Source organism: Eublepharis macularius, chromosome 12, assembly GCF_028583425.1.
Source record: "Eublepharis macularius isolate TG4126 chromosome 12, MPM_Emac_v1.0, whole genome shotgun sequence".
NCBI lineage: Eukaryota > Metazoa > Chordata > Lepidosauria > Squamata > Eublepharidae > Eublepharis > Eublepharis macularius.
Window position 1 is genome coordinate 33,274,944 of NC_072801.1, and position 22,528 is coordinate 33,297,471.

Genomic DNA, 22,528 nt, shown 5'->3' on the forward strand with positions numbered 1-22,528 from the left:
CTTGAAGCTGGCAATGCTTGTAGCTGCCACCACCTCCTGTGGCAACGAATTCCATGTGTTTATCACCCTTTGTGTAAAGTAGTATTTTCTTCTATCTGTTCTAACCCGACTGCTCAATAATTTCATAGAGTGCCCACGAGTTCTTGAATTGTGAGAAAGGGAGAAAAACACATCTTTCTCTACCTTCTCTAACCCGTGCATTATCTTGTAAACCTCTATCATGTCTCCCCTCAGTCGTCTTTTCTCCAGGCTAAAGAGCCCCAAGCGCCTCAATCTTTCCTCATAGGGAAAGTGTTCCAACCCTTTAATCATTTTAGTTGCCCTTCTCTGTACTTTTTCCAGTGCTATGATATCTTTTTTAAGGTGTGGCGACCAGAACTGTACACAGTACTCCAAATGAGGCCTCACCATCGATTTATACAGAGGCATTATGATACCGGCTGATTTGTTTTCAATCCCTTTCCTAATAACCCCTAGCATAGCATTAGCTTTTTTTATGGCAGTCGCACACTGTGCTGACGTTTTTAGTGAGTTATCTATCATGACTCCAAGATCTCTCTCTTGGTCAGTCTCCGCCAGTTCAGACCCCATCAACTTGTATTTATATTTTGGATTTTTGGTTCCAATGTGCATTACTTTGCACTTGGCTACATTGAACCTCATTTGCCACATGGATGCCCACTCTTCTAGCCTCGACAGATCCCTTTGGAGTGCCTCACAATCCTCTCTGGCTTTCACCACCCTGAACAATTTCGTGTCATCTGCAAATTTAGCCACTTCACTGCTTAATCCCAATTCCAAATCATTAATAAACAAGTTAAAAAGCATTGGACCCAATACCGACCCCTGTGGCACCCCACTGCTCACCACCCTCCACTGTGAGAAGTGCCCGTTTATACTCACTCTCTGTTTCCTATTAATTAGCCAGTTTTCGATCCACAAGAGGACTTGGCCCTTTATCCCATAGCTACTGAGCTTACTTAGGAGCCTTTGATGAGGAACTTTGTCAAAAGCTTTCTGGAAGTCAAGATAAACAATATCTATCGGGTCTCCCTTGTCCACTTGTTTGTTCACTCCCTCAAAGAACTCTAACAGATTGGTGAGACAAGATCTTCCCTTACAGAACCCATGCTGAGTTTTCCTCATCAGCTTTTGGTCATCAATGTGCCCACTAATTTTATTTTTGATAATAGTTTCCACCAACTTACCCGGTATTGACGTCAGGCTGACTGGCCTGTAATTTCCCGGATCTCCCCTGGAACCTTTTTTAAAGATGGGGACAACATTAGCTACCTTCCAGTCCTCAGGAACAGATGCAGAGGATTGCTTCAAGAGAGGTCAGTTCCTGGCAGCATCTCACCGCTTCCCTCATCCTCAGGCAGAGACATTGGTGGAGAGGCTGGATCCTACTGCCGAGAACATCCCTGTCTGGTGGATTGTAACAGCTGTGCTGGCCGGCCTTTTTCTCCTTGCTGCCCTCATTGTCCTGTTTTGGAAGGTGAGTGAGCTGGGTTGGCCGAGCACAGAGGCAAAGTGGGATGCCAGACCCCCAAGGGCGACTTGACTCAGCTATGCCAGTGGCAAGCCCTTGGAGAGAGACAGCGCACCATTCTGCCTGTCTGGTGGGGGAGGCAGGCCTCCTAGTAGCTCCATGGTTGGTAAAGCCCCCTGCCTCCACATTTCCGGAGACAGGGTAGAGCCTTCTGAGCATCATTGGCTACTCAGGAGATCACAGTAGTAATGGGCAGGGGGAGATCTGCTATTTCGTGTGCTGCTGGCTGGCACAGCCCCCTCCCTCCCTTTAGTTTGCCAAAGTCAGCAGAAAAATTGGACTGGCACTGACCTTGGATGGTTTGGTAGTGGACCCATTCTTGACTATGGCTGCTTTCACACATGCGGAATAATGCACTTTCATCCACTTTGCTGCTGGATTTTATGGTGTGAATTGGGGAAAATCCACTTGCAAATGATCAATAAGGGCATAGAAAGTGGATTGAAAGTACATTACTGAGTATCTATGAAAGCAGTCTAAGAAAAGCAGGAAGTTAGAGCGGAACTACAAGTGACAAAAGGCACAGGTTGGACACTTGTCAGCTTCCCTCAAGTTTTGATGGGAAATGTAGGCATCCTAGTCTTGCAGCTTGGCTCTCTGACTGCTGTCCAATGGACTTTTCAACTGTCACTTGTCCAACATTCTGCTAAGCTGCCTACATTTCCCATCAAAACTTGAGGGAAGCTGATAAGTGTCCAACCTGTGCCTTTTGTCACTTGTAGTTCCACTCTTAGACCACCACATCTTTTCAGGGAGTCAAATGGGGTGTAGTGGTTAGAATGTCAGTCTAGGATCTGAGAGACCCAGGCTTGAATCCCTACCCTGCCATGAAAGCTTGCTGGATGACCTTGAGCTAGTTGTATACACTCAACCTAGCCTACCTCAGAGGGTTGTTGTGAACATAAAATGAATGAGAGTAGAACGATGTAAGCCACATTGCTGGATGTAAATAAAGTAAAATAAATGAATGTGAGTGGGGAAGATGCCTCTCCCAACCTTAAGCATTAAGTAGACCACGGGTCCCCAACCTTTTTGAATCCATGGCTACCTCTGGAATTCCGACACAGGAAGATGGGTGCATGCACAAAATGGCTGCCATAAGAGGTAGTGCCACACACACACAGGAAGCTGAAGCGCAGAAGGAAAGAGAGGGAACTGAAAAATACACTTGGAAAAAGAAGTAAGAGAAAAAAATGCTGTGGTGGCAGGCGCTTGGGGATCTCAGGTCCCCTGGTGGGGGCAGGGATCCTGATTCTACCCTCTGCCCCCCGCCACCTGGCTGGCAGGGGGATAGGCACGGGAATGGGCCTCCCGGGCATGCTCCTGGAGCAACGCAATGATGTCACTTCCCAGGAGTGATGTCATCGTGCCACCCCAAGAGTGCTCCCGCACTTTGCAGCAGGCCCATTTGAGCCCCAAACGGGCCAGATCAGGCCCATTTGGGGCTCAAATTGCCCCACTGCAAAGCGGTTGCGCATGCCCCTGTGTCCTTGTGATAATGACATCACTTCTGGAAAGCGATGCCATCATGCGCACGTGAGAAGGACCCCCAGGAAATTGCAAAGGTAAGTGCCGGGTTCCCCCTGCTGGGAGGGTAAGGGGTCCTGGCGACTCTACAGCTGCTGCTGAAACATCATTTTAATTTGCACAAACAATCAGAAGCTCTGGAGGGCAAGAGCCCCATGTGACTGAACCCAATTTCTATAAACACTTGGCAGGCACCAGAAAAATTGTTGATGGGTACAAGGCTGGGGACCCCTGTAAAAGACCTTGATCACGGCCAAAATCTCAGGGAATTACACCCTTGGAGTGGGGAGTTGCTGCTGGGAAATGTTCTGCCTGGGCTGGGGGGACTGCATGCAGGGGCCGTAGCACTAGCTGCAGTGGATCCTCTGGCTCCTGGCAACAGCTAGTGATGGCATAGAGATCCGCCACAAGTTGCAGAGGCTCTGTGTGGTAAGTGGCATGGCTCGTTGAGGCTCCTGCCTGGAACCAGGAGTCCAGAAGACTGCTGTGACAGGTATATTAGCCCTGACTCTGAGTCACTCCGCATGGAGAGTCGGTAGAGGGTAATTAATGTACAGAGTTGGACAGGGAGCTAGGGTTGCCAGCCTCCAGGTGGTAGCTGGAGATCTCCTGGAATTACAACTGATCTCCCGGCCAAAGAGATCAGTTTCCCTGAAGAAAATGGCTACTCTGAAGGGTGAACTCTATGGCGTTATATCCCACTGAGGCCCCTCCCCTCCCCAAACCCCACCCTCTCTAGGTTCCACCCCCCAGATCTCCAGGAATTTCCCAACCTGAACCTGTCAACCCTACAGGGAGCCCTGTGCAGCCATGCAGGTTCCTGGATAGCCCCAGACAGGTTGCCTGCCTGCTTCTTGAGTGACCTCATTGTATTGTGGTGAGGACTGAAATGGAATTGCTCTGTGCTGAGCTCATTGGATCAGAGAAGGACAGAAATATGAGAGAAAGAATGAGACCAGAACAGGGAATTGCTTTTAAAGCGGCTGCTGCTTGTGGCTCGGTTTGTTTGCTTGAGGTGCTGAATTCACACACCTAGTCTTGTCTTGTCTGCAGTCTTCTGCTTTTCATTGGGTAGGCTGACCTCTTTTGTGGCTTTCAACACTCTTAATAATTATCCAGTCCAGTCAGTGGTTAAGCTAGGGTATTGTCTCTCCCCACCCCTCCACACGTACACTGTGTGAGTCCAGACCAGAGTAAATTTCTGGCTAAGCCATGCTGTGCGCATCTGTCCATCTAAGAGGCAGTGTGGCATTTGAGTGGGGAAGGTGGAAACACAGCACATATTTGGGGCCAGCCACATTCATGTTTTGTGTTCCGTGTCTGGAAGGTCACTTTCAATGTTGCTTTTCTTACATGCTGTATTACTCTAAATTCTGAATTCACCCCAATAATTCAATCATTAGGACTATACACCATCCGTAAGTGGTTGCAGACTCATAACAACGAAGGAGAGAGACAGGGAAGGAGTCATCAAGCCAAAGCACGTTAGCACTTACAGATGCTAATGGCACTGGCTGAAGTAAAACATCGGGGTTACCATCTTGCTAGAATGTCACAATCAAGGGACAGAGACACAGACAGCCAAATTACTACTAGATAGTAATTCCTTCCTCTTGAGGCAGGACGATCAGAAGGGAGATTCTAAATTCTTGGGGCACAAGGAAAAACCTGTCTTTTATCTTTTGGCCATGAAGACCTAAATTAGTAACTGGGAACTCTACCTTGTCGATATGGCCAGGGAGAAATCCTAACTCTGAGAGCTAATGTAATGGTGAACTTTTAAATGCTGCAACTTCAAGTTTCAATAACCAGCAACAACATAGCTAGAAGAAGTACTGAGTTCAGGGAGAGGGGGAGGGATGTGTGTTTTCGCCTTTTATCCTTGCTCAGCTTGATGTTTGAACAGACTGTGTGTACTTTTTATTTTTGTGCATTACATTTCTTTATATTTTGAATGCTTGAAGCCTGTTTGCTGTAAACCTACTACATTTGTACAGGCTTGCTATCTAAAGAGTAGTAAAGGCAAGGAGCAGCAGGTAAGTTCACCATCCCATGAATGCGATAGCTAAGTTTGAAGGTGCAATTGATCATTCCCATGCTAAGTTGGTAGGAGGAAGTAGGATATGCAGCAACTAGGTGAGTCTCTTAATTGCAGCGCAGGTACAGAGAGCTGGTTGTTCAAATCTGTCCAGCTGGAAATACTCTCAGATTTGCTGGTGGCAGCAGTTATTACCCAGTTCAATCTTGTACCCCTCTCAGGAGTAATGGAATGTGGCAGAGTCCACCAAGCAGAGATTTGGGACGGTCAAAGGTTTTTGAAAGTCCAGGGAACGCTAAGAGCCAAGCTACAAGTGATGAATTACACTTGAATGGCAAGTGAACAGACTCACGTAGCGATCGAGTGGAGCGCAAGTGAACAGGGAGGAATACACGTGAGTCTGTTTACTTGCCATTCAAGTGTAATTTGTCACTTGTAGCTTGGCTTTAAGGGATAGGGTTTGCTAGTCAATTCATTCACACATCCATCTTTAAGACAAGGTCAGAAGGCATGTCTCTTCGGGAGCTGAAATCAAAATATTGTACACATTTGAAATTTGTACAGGGTTTTAGAATTTTGATTTAAAAAACTAAGTTTGTCGAGTTTTCATATTCCAGCTTTGACTTTTGAGGAACAGTTTAACTAAAATCTTGCTAAATCTTGTTTAACTAAAATTTTGACATGCTTCCAGGTAACAATATTAGGTATGAGCTCCTTCCAAATCAGTATTTCACAGCCCTTTTTTCTTGTGTATGTGTTTCAAAAAAAAAATCTGGTAAAGTATTGTTGAGCTTCATTAAAAAGCCAGGTGGCTAAAAATCTACCTTTTTTTTGGCACGCAAATTCAGATTACCAAATTTGTGCCTGCCCCATCTCTTCCAGCCCTAGTTTTGGTAATGTTTTGATAGCCAGATGTGCTGGGGTACATTTGGATGGATGGCAGTGGGAGATGTTTTCCAACACATCTGCAGCTGCCTAAATGTATATGCAGTTGCTGCAGAAGCATAAATTGCTGTGTCTTTTAGATGCTTTTGCTGGCATCAGGGACAGTAATCTGTATGTGACTTCTGCTGACTTCTTTTTCTTACACCTACCACTTTTTTTTTTGCTTCTTTGCAGACTGGGTTTTTCAAGAGAACACGCCCCCCCACAGACGATGAGGAGGAGTTGACAAAAGACCCCCAAGCACAACCTGTGGGGCAGGAGCAGTAGTGCCAGGAAGATGCCAACCAGTTGCCTGTCCTCTGTTCTTGGCCATACTATCTTTTTTCAGGCCTTCATCTCTTGATATCTCTTGGTAAGGAAGTCAAACACCTCCCAGTTAGGGATGATTTTTTAGAGTGGGGATAAAAAGGAATCACTCTACTGTTCTCAGGTTGGATGCTGGAATTATCATCTCCCCCTCCTAGCAACAGCTACATCTAGGAGGGGGAGATGATAATTCCAGCACCCAACCCGAGAACAGTAGGGTGATTCCTTTTTACCCCCACCCTAAAAAATCATCCCTAACTGGGAGGTGTTTGACTTCCTTAAACACCTCCCAGCCAGTCTTACTGATTTTCACAAAGCAGGGGGAAAATGGGCTATAATGGACTGTAAACCACAGTTTGTAGAAACTAGGGTTGCCAGCCTCCAGGTAGTGGCTGGAGATCTCCTGGAATTACAACTGGTCTTCAGGCCACAGAGATCAGTCCACCTAGAGAAAATGGCTACTTTGGAGGGTGGACTGTATGGAATTATGCCATGCCAAGGTCCTTTCCCTCCCCAAATCCCACTTTCTCCAGGTTTCTCCAGGTTTCACCCCCCAGATCTCCAGGAATTTCCAAACTTGGAGCTGGCAACCCTAGTAGAAACAGATAGTACATCTGTAAAACCATGCCATGTACACCAGACACATATAAAGTAATCTCACACAACCATTAAATCATCAGCAACAGAGTAGAAGAAAATCTAAATATTGGATTGTTGCATCCTTCACGCCTTACACGTTTTCAGTCTTTTGTTTTATTTGTTCTCATTTGGCCAGTTCATGCTATTTCAACTTTGCAAAGGCAGATTATAACATTTTAAATAAATAAATATGGCAAGCTGCTCCCTTCAGCCATTTCAAAATTATCCCTTAAATGTAAGTCATAAGGGTGTGAGCTCTCCTGGAGACAGTTCGTGGTCTCCTGCAATTCAGAAAGTGCATTTATTCCTGATTCATATCCAAACAGTTCCCCGGCTGTGAGGATTTCCTTCAGTGTTCAGAGCGATTCTGAATCGATCTTCCTTCCACAGTTAGACATTTTTGGTTTTGAATGCTCTCCAATAAGATTGAATTTTCTGCAGATGTTCAGTGGTGTCTCCTACAAACATCTGAGCATGTCTACAGCTATACCTGGCCAAGGGAGATGGGAATCATTTTGGGGCTCACGCCCAAGCTAGGAAGGGGGGTTGGAAGAATCGGCTCATTACTTGTGCAAGTTAGCGGAGGGGGGCGCTGCTGAGTCCATCTTGAGTGTTGGTTCCTTGTTGGGACTACAGAAGGCCATCTCACCTTGATGATGAAGTGTTTTGCTGTTTAATAAACAGAAGCTACCATTTGCTGTTGAAAGAAGCCACTGATTTTACTGTACTATTATTCTGAATTCTTCAACACAGGGAGCCAAAATGGCTTTAAAACGTTAAGTTCAAGGCCCATCAGTATTGCGAAAGGTGCAGATTTTGGTTTACCTCAGTTGCTTATTTTGAGCAGAAAAACCACAGCCGTTTCAGGCCAGAAGGCAAACTGGACATAAGCTACAAGGAAACATTATCTTTTTAAAAATCTTCTTTTCTTACAAACCTGAAATGGGAAGGGGAGGAGGGAGCTGCAGCTCCGTGTGTCTTAAAAAGCATGAGGGTCTTTCTGAAGCCTTTGCTGTCAACCCCACAAATGTGGTGAAGTCCATTACTTTATGACCAAAGCTTTCTTCACCAGTTGCATTAGTTTGCTGAATTAAGCTTGCAGCTTTTATTTGAATAGGTAAACATATGTACATGAACATTTACCCTATTTTTTTCTTCTCTGGGAAAGGCGGTGTGTGTGTGTGTGTGGGGGGGGAGAATACTGCACTTCTGGGCCCTCCAGTGCATGTAGTAGGCAGTTCACGTTTGCTGGCATTTGTTAGTATTCAAGAGGCAGCATCTTTTATGCATGATGGCAGATTGGAGAGGGAGAATGAGGATGCTGGAGCCGGCTGAGTGGTTATTCAGGAGATGCATAATCTGCAGGATCCCAGAGCTTTCATGAACAAAATACTTGGGTTTTGCTTTCCAATGTCACATTTTGAACACTGCACACATGAACATGGGCAGCAGAATCCCAATATTTCTCTCCCCTATTTCCAAGGAAGCCTTGAGCAGGGCAGAGAATTGCGGTCCTGTTCTATGGCACACACATGATTGTTGAGTGGCCCTACTGACCATGTAGACCGAATGCAGGCCTCTACAACAGCCTGTGAGGATCAGTTGCAGAGGACAGTGGTATTGGACAAACTGCCTTGCTGAGAAATTTGCCCACCATAGCTAATTTTCTCATTTACAAATCTACTGAAGTGGACCGGTTCTCCAATGAGTGCTTGAGGTGGGTACCGCAATGAAGAGGGTACCGATGCCCTGCAAGGAATGGACTCATTTCCCATCATTGGTAACATAGGAGGTGACTGACACCCCTCCAGGGCCCACATCTGCTGCCCGCCTATGGCAGTGTGGGTCCTCCTAGAAGTGTGGGTATACTTTGCTCGGGGGCAAGAAATACCTAGAACCAGCCCTGCCTCTGTAAAACACAGAATCACAGAGCTGGAAGGGGCCATACAGACTTTCTAGTCCAACTCCCTGCCCAATGCAGGATGAAACTCCTAACAGTCCTCAAGAACACCACGTTGAAACTGCTGTCTTGGAGAAGTATGATGCCCCCAGGTGACCACCTGCATCTACAGGCCCATCTGTAGTCGCTCCATTGGCTACCATTTAGTTACTGGGTTCAGTTTAAGGGACTGATAATCACTTACAAATCCCATGGCCTGGGACCCACATACCTGCAGGCCCGCCTCCCCTGCTATCGGCAACTTCCCACTCGCATGCATTCTCCGTGGTAGCTCCTTTTGGAATGGGGCCTACCCGAGGAGGCCAGGAAGGCTCCCGTGGTACCATCATTCTATAATATGTGCAAAAATGTTTAGGACGGCATTCTAATAACTGAATTAGAACATGAGCAAGATCATGCCCAGAAGGACATCTCCATCTCTCTATCCTGCTTACTGTTGGGGTCATCTATTATTGTAGGTGTCACCTGGCTTTTTCTGTATTGTCTTCCATGTTGTAATCCCACGTTCTGCATTGCTCACACAGCTCTTTGCCTTAGGCAGTTTGCTCACATTGTCTTTTAATTTTTGTATGCCCCATCCTATTGCATTGTTCTCTGGCTGTCTTATGCTCTAGGATTGTATTTCCATCCACCTGCTTTTGATTCTCTGAATTCCGCCTTGAGTCACAGTGAGAAAGGCAAACAGGAAATAAGCTAAATGAATGCACAAGCATTTTCTTTATAAGCCGCTTTTATTCATTAGAAGTCTTCTCAGCTCCCTGAGAAATTAGTTGTGACTACGAGGTGGGGTATGTATATTTCGTATGTGTTTAGAGCCCTTCTGCCATGTGCACACAGCATGGCAGCCAGCAGCGAAAAGCTGAGACAGACTGCTTTAATAGGCACATTTTAAGATTGTTTCATGAGCACCAGAGCTAAATGTCATTTCTGGGGGGGGGGGGACCCCCCAGCAAGTCCTTGTTCCAACAGAACTCCAAACTCAGCATATACTCAGAGGTGCTTTTCTCTCTGGGGCCGTTTCCAGGCCTCCTCTCTGGCTTATACATTTGACCATTCCCTGCCAAGCCCTTGTTGCTTTTTGAAGGCTTTTCCATTTTCTTGTGACCATGGTTTATCAGAGTAAATCCTGACCACAGCCAATGTAGCACCAAAGTTTCTATCCAGATGAATATGACTGATCTTTGAATAATAATAAATAATAACTGTGCTTATATATCGCTCTTCTAGACAGATTAGTGCCTCACCCAGAGCGGTGAACAAGTTAGTGTTATTATTCCCACAATACAGCTGGGGAGCTGGGGTTGAGAGGTGTGGCTTACCCAAGGCCACCTACTGAGCTCATGGCAGTAGTGGGATCTGAACCAGTAGAGTGCTGATTCGCAGCCGAACCACTTAACCACTGTGCTACAGGATATGAGTCCAGTGGCACCTTAGAGACCAGTAAGATTTTCATAATGTAAGCTTTCGAACGTCAGAGCTCCCTTCTTCAGACATCTTCAGAAGGTGGGTGTTTTCCAACATCACCTATGGGTCATGTCAGGCTTTTTGGTTTTTTGTCAGCAGGCAATATATGGAAAGCAATAGTTCCTAACTGTTGCACAGGTGCAGTGCACAGGCGCTGTGAATTTCACAGCAATTTTTGTCCCCAAATCATGGATGGCTGGGTCAGAACTAAATGATCTGGGGAATGGGAACTATGACTCCCACAAGGCTCTGAAAAAACACGCATGTTCAAAATCATGTTGATAACTAACACCAACCAGTAAGATTTTTTTTAAAAACGTGTTCATTTTTCACCGACTGTTTTGCCTAGTCTTTATTTAAACAAATGTTGAACACTGCACCGTAACAATAGATTGGAGGGAGGCGCTAGGACTTCCATTTGGGCTGTGTGAGTATCAGGAGGTGTGAAATGCCAATTGTATTGTACAGTTTGAATTCTGGAAAGTAACCCATGCAACAGCTTTAAGTTGCCTGCCAACAGTGGAACTGCTTGATTTTTTAAAAACAGTTTTGTGATGGGTGAGCAGAACCAATGGCTATTTGAACACTCATGCCAGGCAGCGATGGGGGATGGAAATGGCCTCAAGAGTGACCTCTGGAATGGCGGTATTTTAAAACCCAGAGAGGAGAGAGGGCTGGGGAGGAAGGACACTGCAGGCTGCCAGGAGGCCAGCTCCTCAATGGGGCAATACTGAGGCTAGGTGAACTGCAGGTACTGGCAGGAGGAAGCCTCCACCAAATTCTCATCCTCAGTGGAGGGTCAATGTTTGTAGCAACACAAAAGTTATGAAAGCTGTCTGTAACTCTTAATCAACGACAATTGGGTGGGGGGAGATAACCAGAATATGCTGGGGGAAGCAATGAGTTGTGCCCAGCAGCAACAACAGGTCAAGGGATTTTCTCTCTCTAAGCCAGGCTGCAGCCGCTGCCAGCTTGAGCTTTGGCTTGGGCCCAGGTGGCGGTGGTGCCGGCCCAGGAGCCGATGCCAGCTGGCTCTTGTGGCGCTGTGCTGAGCCCCCGCTGGGCATCGGCTCCCGCCTGCTTGTGCCAGCCCACGTAGGTCCGAAGAGCGGGCCTTGGTAGTCAGCGGTTGCGCCCAGCGCGGCCAAAGCAGGTTCGAGCCCCGGCCGTGCAGATTGGCGCCCGGTTGCCAGGCGGAGGGCGTCGCCCTGGAGCAGAAGAAGGAGGTGCCGGGAAGCCGAGCCGAGGTGCCGGCTTGCTCCTGCAGGTGGAGCCGTCGCAGCTTCTCCGGGTCTGCGAGCCGGCCTGGAGGGGCTGGCGGGGAGTGGGCGCCACCCTCGCCGCGGCCAGCCAGCCAGCCAGCCGCCGAGCCGAGCGTTTCCGCGGGCGCGCCATGGGCGGCTAGCGGGAGCCGGCCAGGATGCTGCGGGCGCCGGCTCTGGCGATGCGCTTCGCCCTGCTCTTGCCGCTGCTCGTCGGCTCCGGCTGGCAGGCTCGAGGCAAGGCGCAGCCGGGGGAGCCTCCCAGCCCGCAGGGTGAGTGAAGCGCCGGGCGCAGCACCGGGAAGGCTGCAGGGAGCCCCGGGGCGGGCGGCGGGGCAAGAGGCTCGGGGCGCCCTTGGGCAGGCGGGTGGGCGGGCGGCCGGGGGGATCGCTGCACCGTGACAGCATTTCTTCCCCCCTCCCTCCCTTGGCCATCTTGGCAGCTTTGGGTCTCCGATGAGGGCTCCCAAGATGGGGAGGGGGCCTGGCGGGGGGCTGCGGCGCCCGCGGGGGAGGGGAGCCGGCTGGCTCGGCTTCTCCTTGCCGCCGCCGACGCTCATTGTCTGCTTGGAGGGCGCCCCCCCCCCGCCCGGCAGCCTCCCGCCCGGCAGCTCCTGGGGAGCAGGCTGGAGGTGGCCCGTCGCGCTCGAGGCTCCCGCGCTCTTCTGCTGGCCTCGGGTCGGAGGGGGCGTTGGCCGGGATTCTGGCCTCCCTTTTCTGCGGGGCTTGGCTGTTGCCGCCGCCCCGCTCCCCGTCCCTTTCCCGGGCTCTCCGTCCGGCTTCCTCTCTTTACGCCCTCTAGAATGGATCGGTAGCCCTTTGCGTCTATTCTGTGCACAATGGAACGGTCCACAGGCTCGCAAGCGCAATCCTTGGCCAAGTTACGCCTTCGAAGGCCGTTGAAGACAGGAGGTTTGGATGGGTGTGACGCCGCTTAGGATGGCGCTCTGGTTTTGGTCTTCCTCCTTGACGCCCCTGTTCGGTGCTCCCCTCCCCTCTGTCTTGAAGGCTTTTGCTCTGCAAATGTGCGAGATTTGCCAGCATGAGTTCATACGTGCATATAACGTCATTCGCCCGGTGACTGGCACCCAAACGTTATGAAGTGTGGCATTTGAGGGAGGGGGGCACAAAATCGTTCGCTGTAACGTTTGGTAAGTGAGACCTCTTTTAGGTCTCCATCCTGGCGGGGTCTATATATTCTCTGTTATAGGGTCAGGCTGGAGATCTCTATTCAGGATTTTCTGCTTTAAAAAAAATAGTCAAAGGAGGCCCCTGAACTGGATCAGAGGAATGATCCAATGATAAGGATGGAAATAGTGAACTCCTTGCACCCACCTTACAGTATCTCCAATCTATATCTCTTTTCCACCCAAAGTGCTGTTTGCTGGAGAGGAAAAAGCCTAGGTAGAGACAGTTGTGTGTGTGTGTATCCCTGCTTGCAGCCGCTTTGGAGGGTGTGTGATTTAGTTTAGGGGAAGTGGTGCTGCCAGGAAGGCAAAAAACCCTTTGCCTTGTCTGATCCCTCCCCTCCTCCAGTGCTTTGCAAACAAAGAAAAGATGGCAGATCTGGATGATGGATCTCCCAGGTCACACACAATCTGGCCCAAACTTTTACCCGTCTCTTTCTTATGTATTCTGCCCATCCGTTGCCCTCTGTATTTGTCCTTTCCCCATTCCATGAGCCTTAATCTAGGCCTCCCCTGTACCTGCTGCTGTATTTTTCCACAATGACTTAATTCTCCATCCTCAGCACCTTCTTGGCGCCATGCACCTTCCCCAAGGAACCTGGGCTGGAGCATGATGTGGGCCCTCGAGAATACCAAAGCAGCAAACTCTCAGCAGGGAGGCATCTCCCTCTGGTGGTGGCTGATGGCAGCGAGGGTGCCTAGGGAGAGGTGGGCCTGTGCTGGTGCGAGGATGTGCCAGGCAGGTGCCTCCTTCTCCAGCTCTGTTTTTCACAATAGATCTTCCTCCACCCTGTCTGAATTTTTCGCCGGTTCTTGTTGTTTTTCTTCCTGGGTCTGCACTGCAGAATGGACACAGTGGGTTTCTTTGTCCTGCGTGATTGTCGAAAGGTGGCAGAGAATTCTTGGGCTGGATTGTGGTGAGAGAAGGTTTGAAGCAGCAGCCCCTCCCTGTCTGTTGCAGGGATCTCTCTTCATTCATCTTCCCTTAAGGTTGGGTGGACTGTGAAACTTGACTGTCTCTCCTGGAACGTTCATTCTGGGGTTAACTTTGTCCTGCTCGGCCAGGGGTGGGGGGAGGCATTTTTGCAGCCTTTTGTCTTTGTAAACTTTTGCATGAACGGGCAGAAAATAGAAACTGAAGAGGAAGGGTAGACACTGGACAGGGATTGGCTTGGCACAGAAGGCCAAAGGCCCTTTTGTGCACTTTTTTAGGGTGGGGGTGGGAGGAGATCTGCCTATCCCATGCACCTGCCGGTCTAAGTAGCCTCTTCAACAGGTCAACATACTGGAGGCATCTTTAATGACACTATCCAGTCAGTAAGGTAGGTAAAAACCTCATGGATTGTACTAGGCCACTTTGTATGGGGGCCACAGGGAAGAAGGCCAGGTGTGGTGGCGACTCTTGCTGTGCTGGTCACATTTAAAATAGGAAGGCTAACAGGATGGATTACTATGTTGTCTTTGTGTTTAGAACATCATCATATTCCTAATACCTATATCCTTTGGTTGTATAATTGCCTCTTTGACGCTTGAGATATTGCTGTGCGTTTCACTTTAAATTAAGCCTTTAAAAAAAGAAGAAAATACAGTTTGGCACATTGTGGCCCAAGTTTTTTACCTCCTAATCTGGTAACACCTAGCAATGCTGCCCACCATCGTTTCTTCTTCTGAAGACTGTTCTGTTGATCGTAGTTTCAAATTAAATTAAATTTTGCTTCTAAAGGCCACGTTTCTGTCCTGTTTTGTGTGGCTCATTCTTTGTCCCTTCTGACCTCTGGTTCACCTTCCTCTGTTTTCAAGGAGAGGTTAGGAAATTTGGGACCTTTGCCGTCCATCTTGAAAGTCTTGGACCTTAGCCCTACATAGGTGGACTTGGTGATGTGGGGAATCTTTTTCTTTTTTGTAACTGTCCAGCTGAGACTCATTCTAGGAACTAAAAGCATATTTTAGAACTGCTCAGCTCTCCCATAAAGATGTGTTTTGGTGGGATGGTCTGCCCCAACTCCAGATTCTCTGCCTGGAAAACATCTCTAACTGTTGGTGGTGGACATTGCAAAATTGTCAATTAAAAGTGTTTGTAAAAATCGATTTGTAGCAATTTCGGTTGACTGCAGGATTTAGGTTTCCAAGTTGGAAAATGTGGAATCCTTGGGATGGTGGGTGTACAGTGAAGAAATTTCTTCCTAGGCTTATGGAGAAGGTGAAGAGAGCAGCAAGTCTTTAGCATTCATATCAAAGCTACATGCTGGAGTCACTACTGGGTCCCCAAAGGACAGATTCCACCCTGAAGAGTGAGCTGGGTTGAGGGGGGATCTAATAACAACAACAACAACAAAACAACAACATTCCATTTATATACCGCCCTTCAGGACAACTTAATGCCCACTCAGAGCGGTTTACAAAGTATGTTATTATCCCCAGAACAAACACCCTGTAAGGTGGGTGGGGCTGAGAGAGCTCCAGAGAGCTGTGACTAGCCCAAGGTCACCCAGCTGGCTTCAAGTGGAGGAGTGAGGGATCCGGCTCTCCAGATTAGAGTCCTGCACTCTTTACTATGCCAAAGTGGCTCTCCACAGAGATATCGCCACATCTGCTGATCCCTCTCCTCTCTTAGATCAGGCGTAGTTTTGTCCAGGTATTTATTTGTGCCCCTTTCTTGAATATGCTTTTTGTACCAGGGTTCAGACCTGGGCCATGCTGGAGTAATAACGGGTGGTTTTGAAAGGATGCGTTTTTACCCTTCCTACTTTTCCCTTCAAGCAACTACAGCCTTTGTGGCAAAGTGTGGGGCGGGGGGAGCTGCTGAAGGGGGTGTGGCTTTGACACATTTTTGTTTCAGTATCTCTTACTGAAAATGAAACTCTGGTTCTACTTATATTTTCCTTTTGTTTGGCGGGTTTCCAAGGAGCAGTCAGTTAGCACGAGGTTCCCGGGCAGTCTCCCAAGCCAGGCACTGGCCAGGCCAGGCCGAAGCCAGCTTAGCTACATCCGGCTTTTTTCAAATCATCCTCTGACTTCATCTTGGCCCTTGTTAAACGTGGAGATTTATGCTCGGCCTTTGAAGACAGACCTTTCTCTGCTTTACCTATAGCTGGCCCCCAGACGACTTCCAAACGTCCCCCAGATCTGTTCGGAGAAACTTTTAGTTTCTGGATTTGAAGAGATTCTGTCTTTTAAGTTTCACGCATTCTGCTGTGGTTTTATATATTTTATATAAGTTTTATTTAAAATATTTGTCTGCCTTTCTCCTGATTATCTCTGGACCCAGTTCATGGACCTGAGGGGCCCACCAGACACATGCTGGAAGCCCTGTACTCTTGAAACCTAAGCTAACACTGATTGTGAAGTTGCCAGCACACATTTGGCCTGGCCCTGATTTAGCTTTGCACAATTTGCTCTTGTTGGTCTGCTAAGTACAAAGTTGCTTGCAGCAAACCACTGTACTACTAGCTGACTGCTCTTCTGCCCAGTGGGATGTGGCTGGGAATAGTGAGGAGATTTTAGAAGCAGAGGTTGTACAATCACTGCATGTGACCTTTTGGCCTTGTGATGGAACATTGCAAGGAACCCAGAACTCATCCAGCCAGCCTTCTTCCAATCCAGGCTGGCTGCCATAAACATGCATACAAACTATTTAGCAAATTTAGGCCACAGTTGCTGTAGGCAGAGAAGTAGTATAAGCAATTATCTATTGACTGCATGGTTATGGGCTATGTGGATGGCCTGGAGATACCCAACTGGTCATTTGCTGTCTGTGTGCGCTGAGGTTGGATAATCAGGGCTTAATTTTAAAAATGTGTCTGACATTTTTAATCCATCCTGAACCTAAAATCTCAGGGGTGTGTGTATGCTTTTAAACACAAGCCCCACAATAAATGTTCATAAATAAAAATGATTTGACTTGCTTTCAAACTGAATGCTCTGTGCATTCAGTTTGGTGGGTCAAAAGTGCCAACTTCCAAATGGTCAAGTCTGTCTAGTTTACAGATGCTGGACCTTGGAAGCTCCACGCTTTGCCACGTGATTGCTCGAATTAGATGCGTTCTGACGTTACTCTGAGTTAGGAGTCCATGCATTTTGAGTAGCCTTACTAACCCCTAGTATTAGTACTTACCACTGACCCTACCTCTCCCCTGAGGACTTAAGTCTTCTCTCTGTCTTTGCACTGGAGGCGTTTGGAGTAATTTTATAGAGAGATTGAGAAGTGCTCTGCACTTGTTCAGAATACTAATGATTTTGTCACTATTTCAAGTTCTCCCTGAAACTAAAATGGAGTGTAGCCTGGCTCCAGCCTTTGGAAAGGGAAGGAGCATTGCCTATGGAATATGATAATGTAATTGACTTTTTGGAAGATTTGTTCTACACACCTCAGATTGCAGAGTAGCCGATTCATACAAGGAGTTGTGCTTTGTTTTAATAACTCAGGTTTTGCTAAACTGTTGGTAACCTTTGTGAATGAGACCTCAGGGAATGTATAAGCATTCAGTAGTTCCTGAGATGGAATTGAGAAGAACAGGAGGAAAGTGCAGTTCAAACAATATTGAAGCCTTGTCTCTCTGTGGCTGTGTGGCTCAGGGTACTAGTGAATTCCTGAACATTCAGCCAGTTAACAGCTGTAGTTTTAGGAGGCAACTTTGTTCACAGCTGTGTCTGGATTCTTAAGACGGCCAGCAAGTTCGACAAGATTTCCTCTAGCAGATGAGATGGGTTGGAGATCCTGATAGTTACCTCATCTTGCCAAAGAGCTGTTTTAAGAAGGTGATGTGTCCATACCAGGGCTGGTTGCTGGCAAATCCCATTCCTCCCTTTATATGAAGGTTGCAGAACTTGTGATCCACTTAATGGAATGCCTCCAACCAGCATTGTATTGTAGATGATTTATTGGTAGCTTGATCTCAGCCCCATTTTTGTAGTCAGTAACAAAACTGAGAACTGTTTATTTTTTATTTTACTTTATTTATATCCTGTATTTCTCCCCTGGGAACCCAAAGCGTCTTACATCATTCTCCTGTCCTCCATTTTATCCTCACAACAACCTTGTGAGGTAGGTTAGGCTGAGAATACGTGACTGGCCCAAGGTCACCCAGCGAGATTCTATGGCAGGGCAAGGAATCAAACCTGGGTCACCCAGATCCTAGTCTGTCACTCTAGCCTCTACACCACAGTGGTGTACAGTGAGTCTGTTGGCTGTGCTCTGTGCATTCAGTTTGGTGGGTCAAAAGTTCACAGGTCATGTATGCAGCCTTCCTTTATTCCTAGGCAAACGAGGAGGGTGGAAGAGAGAGGCCTTTCTTGAAAGTTCTGTGCAGTCCCACCAAAAAGAGAGCTCTTGCTGTGGGCACACACAATGTCTGATGGACAGTGCCAGGGATCAGACCTACATGGCAACAGCTGCTTTGTATGTGGTATTCAACTCTTGACTGTTCCTTGTTTCCCTGCTGGCCTTGTACTTGGCCTCAGAATGTGAGGGGGAAGTGAGTGTCCTCCATCCCACCCAGGGTGGGGCCTCTCCAGAGCCTGGAACAGGGAGCAGGCTGTATGCCCATTTTTTTGCTCACTCTCAGCCGTCCCTGTGTAGAGGGTGGGAGTGGGATGAACATCTGGTAAGCATCTGGATCCAACAACATTCCTCAGCTGCCTGCAAAGAATCCATGTACTGAGTAGTCTGTGAGGAGGGGTGACCTCTTAGATTTGGTTCTGTTGTTCCTGCCGCAGGAGCTGTGATACGTGACGTTTTCCCTAGCTGCACAGGAATAGTAGAAAGCTGTAATGCCATTGTTTTGTTGCAAGGATCTGTCTGTGAGGGTGCTGAGGATTTCTTATTGTCATTAAATAAAGAATTTGCAAAGTTGCTTGACGTCTTCTGTTTATCCCCTCATGCTCCTCTCTGAGGCAGCTGCAGGCAAAACTTCACTTTACTCCAGGGTTCCATGATCTGATCTCCCAGAATGCGTGTGTGGAATTTAGCCTTAAAAGGCAGCTGCTAAGGGCCTGGCTTGGATCAAGGCCACAACTGATTCTCTGGCTAAGCCACCCAGGCAACCACTTGGGGCAGCCCAGCGAGGAGGCTGCTGATGCTCCACGGGGAGGGGCTCAGCTGGCTCCCAGCCATCAGCAGCAGGGGAGGGGACTGACGAGCTCTTTTCCTTGCATGGTCCCCCCAATCAGGACTTCTCCCCCTGCAAGATGCTGTTAGGAAAGGAAAGACAGGCACCCTCCATGGGCCTCTTTGAGTTCCTTGGCAGGAAAGCCATACCCAAAGCAAGGAGAAAAGGTGCAAGTATACAGCTGTGGAAAATTGAATAGGTCCTGAGGTAGCACAGCTCACAGCTTTTTTGGTCCCAGCCTTTCAGTTCCAAGTGGTGAGATTCCCTTCCACCCCATCCACCACCACCCCCGAATTTGTGAACAGTGGCTAGAAGCTCCACTCTCTTCCAGAAACTCTGCCCCCTTAATTCCAGACACGTCCATGTATAATGGAGACATTGGCCATTTCCACACTGCTTACCTTCCCTCGGAACAACCCAGAACATCGCGCAAAAAACGCGGAAGATTGCGTTTTCTCGCATGAGATTTGAATTTTTTCTAGGGGGGGGGGATGATACTGAATTCAAACTTGCCTAGATACCATACTGTTGAACCACGGTGATACTATATTGTGAGGTGGTGGTGGTGGAATATACCCCCTTTGGCACCTAGTTGTGAGTACAAGAAGGTTAAAAATGTGTTAAAAGATCACTAAAATTAAGTCGTAGTTGGTGTCTGTGTGTGAGTTCTGGTCAGCACAGTTGCCCTGGCAACCCAGGGCCTGCTGAAGGATGTGGCCCAGGCTTTGCGCTGTAGATGGTCCCCATGGTAACAAACTGGGAGGGGGGTTACTCAGGAGGTGTCTACATCTGCTTTGGTAGAGAAAATGTTTATGCCTCTTTATAGGCCTAAGTGGAGCTTGGAGGGGGGAGGGGACTTTGTGGGACAAATAAGGCCGTTGCCCCGGTGACTGGCCAGCTCTCCCAGAAATGGGGAAGGCCTGGGGCCTATACGGCAGAAAATCACCAGGGTTTTTTTTGGGGGGGGAGGGTTATGTCAGGTGAATGTGCTGAGAAGTAAAAAGAAACAAAAGGAAAGCCTTGCCGTTGGGGATGTATGAGTTGCTGGTTGCTCTTCGTTCCAGGGTCGGCTTTTTTTTTAACTGAGGGTGGCAGTTGATGCTTATTGAGCTAAGAACTGGGAGACGAGTGAGCCACACAAACTGAGATGTAGGCAAGGGGCTCTTGGGCCCCTTTGTGTGTGCAACAGAAAAGCAGACTAGAAATATTTTAAATAAATAAATGACCTCCCCGAGGGGATTGAAAACCTCCAGATCTTCTGAAATTACAACGAATCTCCAGATGATATAGATAAGTTTCTCTGGAGAAAATGGCTGTACGGAGGGTGGACTCCATGGCACTATACCTCACAGAGGTCAATCCCCTCCCTAAACCCTGTGCTCTCCAGGCTCCCCCATCCCAACATTTCTAGGACTTTCCAAACCTGGAGTTGGCAACCTTAGCCACCCCCCCCCCCCAGCATGGTCAGCAACAACCTTTCCCTTAAGCACCTAAACTGTTCATTGCCAATTATTTCTTCTCCTCTTCCTCTTTCTCCCCACCTCTCAAATTTATAGATAATAAAGCTCTGCATGTGGCACAGACAGATTTTGCACTGGGTTCCTCCCTAGACTTGCCTTATTTATTTACTTTTTTTAAAAAAAACCAGGCCCTGCCCAGCTACCAAAATTCTGGATTTCAGAGCTTGGCAGTGTTACCTAAGAGGAAGTGGCAGCATGAGTGTGTGTAAGGAGATCATAAGGTGTTCTGGAAGCCAGATTTACCCCTAGGGCTGTCAACTCCAGGTTGAAGAAATTCATGGCAGACAATGCTATATCCAGGCCTTGCACTTCCAGTCCTCTGCCTTGTGCGCAGCAAAAAAAAAAAAAAAGGCTCCCAACCTCCTTTTTCCATCCCTGCTGAGCTGACAGCAATTCACCATCAGTCAGAACCACAGAGTAAAAAGTGCTGCACAGAAATGCCAACAGGGTTGCAGGGGGTTTTTTTGCTTGTTTTTGCCTGAAGTTCAGAATTGCTCTTAGGGATGATTTTTATTTATTTTGTTAAACTTCTATTCCACCTTCCCTGCAAGTGGGCTCAAGGCAGATCACATCATTTGAAAACAAAAACAATAAACATAATTTCACAACATCCATAAAAAGTTCCTTAAAAACACAGTATAATTCATGCTCAATTTATGACAGTAATAAAAAAAGTTTCCAAGATGGCAGCAGTCACTGTTTGGCTATATTCACCAACAACTGAACAGTAAAAACAGGGTGGTAGGCAGGTCTGATGGGGGAATTTATATATTAATCATTCACCTCCCCCTACAAGGCCGGCAGATGCCTAGCCCAGCCTCAGCCATATGCCTGACGGAACAGGCTAAGATTATCTGCTTTGGCCCATGCAGATCCAGTCAGACTCCAGAATGCCACAGCGTGAGGTCTGTGGCCCGGCTTCTCCTTTGTTCTTCCTCTTGGGATCTGTTCTCCACTAGGAGGCCTAAGTATGGAACTCTGCTATTTTAAAAAGAATTTTCAGGCATGCAGGGCCCAGATTAGGATTACGACAGCGGACTCCCATTAAGGGGAAATTACGGTGAAATCCTAAAGTCTCTTTCCTGGGAATAAGTATCATAGTCCAGAAAGTAATTGGATACTTAGGATTTCTCTCACAGTCCACCAGATGTATGGGCTGGAATTTTGGGTCCTACACTGAATTTTTGGTACCTTTTCATATATCAGCAGTGCAGTGATTTACTTTGTCATGCCTCTTTGTGTCTTTCCCTCCCAACATTTCTTTCCTAAATTCATCTTTTGTACTCTTAGCTTTCTCTATAAACATCAGCCAGCATCTTCTCTTTTTTGCTCTTGCTGTAATCATTCAGCACACTTTCTTCTTCTATTTGTTTTACTTGTAACAATCCTCAGCCACCATGACTCTGCAGCAAATAAAGCCAGTATATGTAGTTGCTGCTTATTATTTGATGTTTGGGCTGGACATTTTTGGTCCTTCACCGACTCAGATTTTGTCAAAGAATCTAGAAGTCAGTGAGGTATCATTTGCTGTCATTCGTGGTCTTTTCAATTTTTGCTTGTTCATAATGCCTGTTCTTGTTTTGTTTTGTTGTGGGGATAATAATAACATACTTTGTAAACCGCTCTGAGTGGGTGTTAAGTCATCCTGAAGGGCAGTATATAAATCGAATGTTGTTGTTGTTATTGTGCGGCTAATATAAGTCCTCCTGTCTCTTTTTTCAATATCCCTTTTGTTGGCCATTTTCAGTTGTTACTCTTGTCGACTTTGCCTTCAGTATCCTTACTGTTTTATTGCTTCCTATAACCTTTATCTGCTTGGTGCTTTTCTAGGGTTTGTGGCATTTTATTGTTGTTCTGGTTGTCCTTCTCAGTTTTGGTAGTGGGGTGCTACCTTGAAGGAGGAGAGGGGATAACTCTCGATGGAGGCAGTGGCCCTCATCCAGCCAGAGCACCCTCTCCAGTAGGGAATTGAGTTCTGGCATTAGATAGAGTTGAATGCATCCAAGCCTTCCTTCCGTCTG

At 47.5% G+C, this 22,528-nt stretch overlaps 2 protein-coding genes across 3 annotated transcripts in view; both read left to right on the top strand.

The window, feature by feature from the left end:
* Window positions 1–6,457, top strand: part of ITGA2B (integrin subunit alpha 2b) — a 61,947-nt gene extending 55,490 nt beyond the window's left edge. Inside the window, exons 29-30 of one of the 2 annotated variants that reach the window (XM_054995604.1) lie at window positions 1,379–1,498; window positions 6,237–6,457. In XM_054995604.1, the coding sequence (XP_054851579.1) occupies window positions 1,379–1,498; window positions 6,237–6,329 (213 nt within the window). In that variant the 3' untranslated portion in view covers window positions 6,330–6,457. The remainder of the gene's footprint in view (window positions 1–1,378; window positions 1,499–6,236) is intronic. The other variant, XM_054995605.1, reaches the window with a different exon arrangement.
* Window positions 6,458–11,851: 5,394 nt separating this feature from the next.
* Window positions 11,852–22,528, top strand: part of FAM171A2 (family with sequence similarity 171 member A2) — a 36,700-nt gene continuing 26,023 nt past the window's right edge. The window contains exon 1 of the mRNA XM_054995631.1: window positions 11,852–11,966. Within this exon, the coding sequence (XP_054851606.1) occupies window positions 11,852–11,966 (115 nt within the window). The remainder of the gene's footprint in view (window positions 11,967–22,528) is intronic.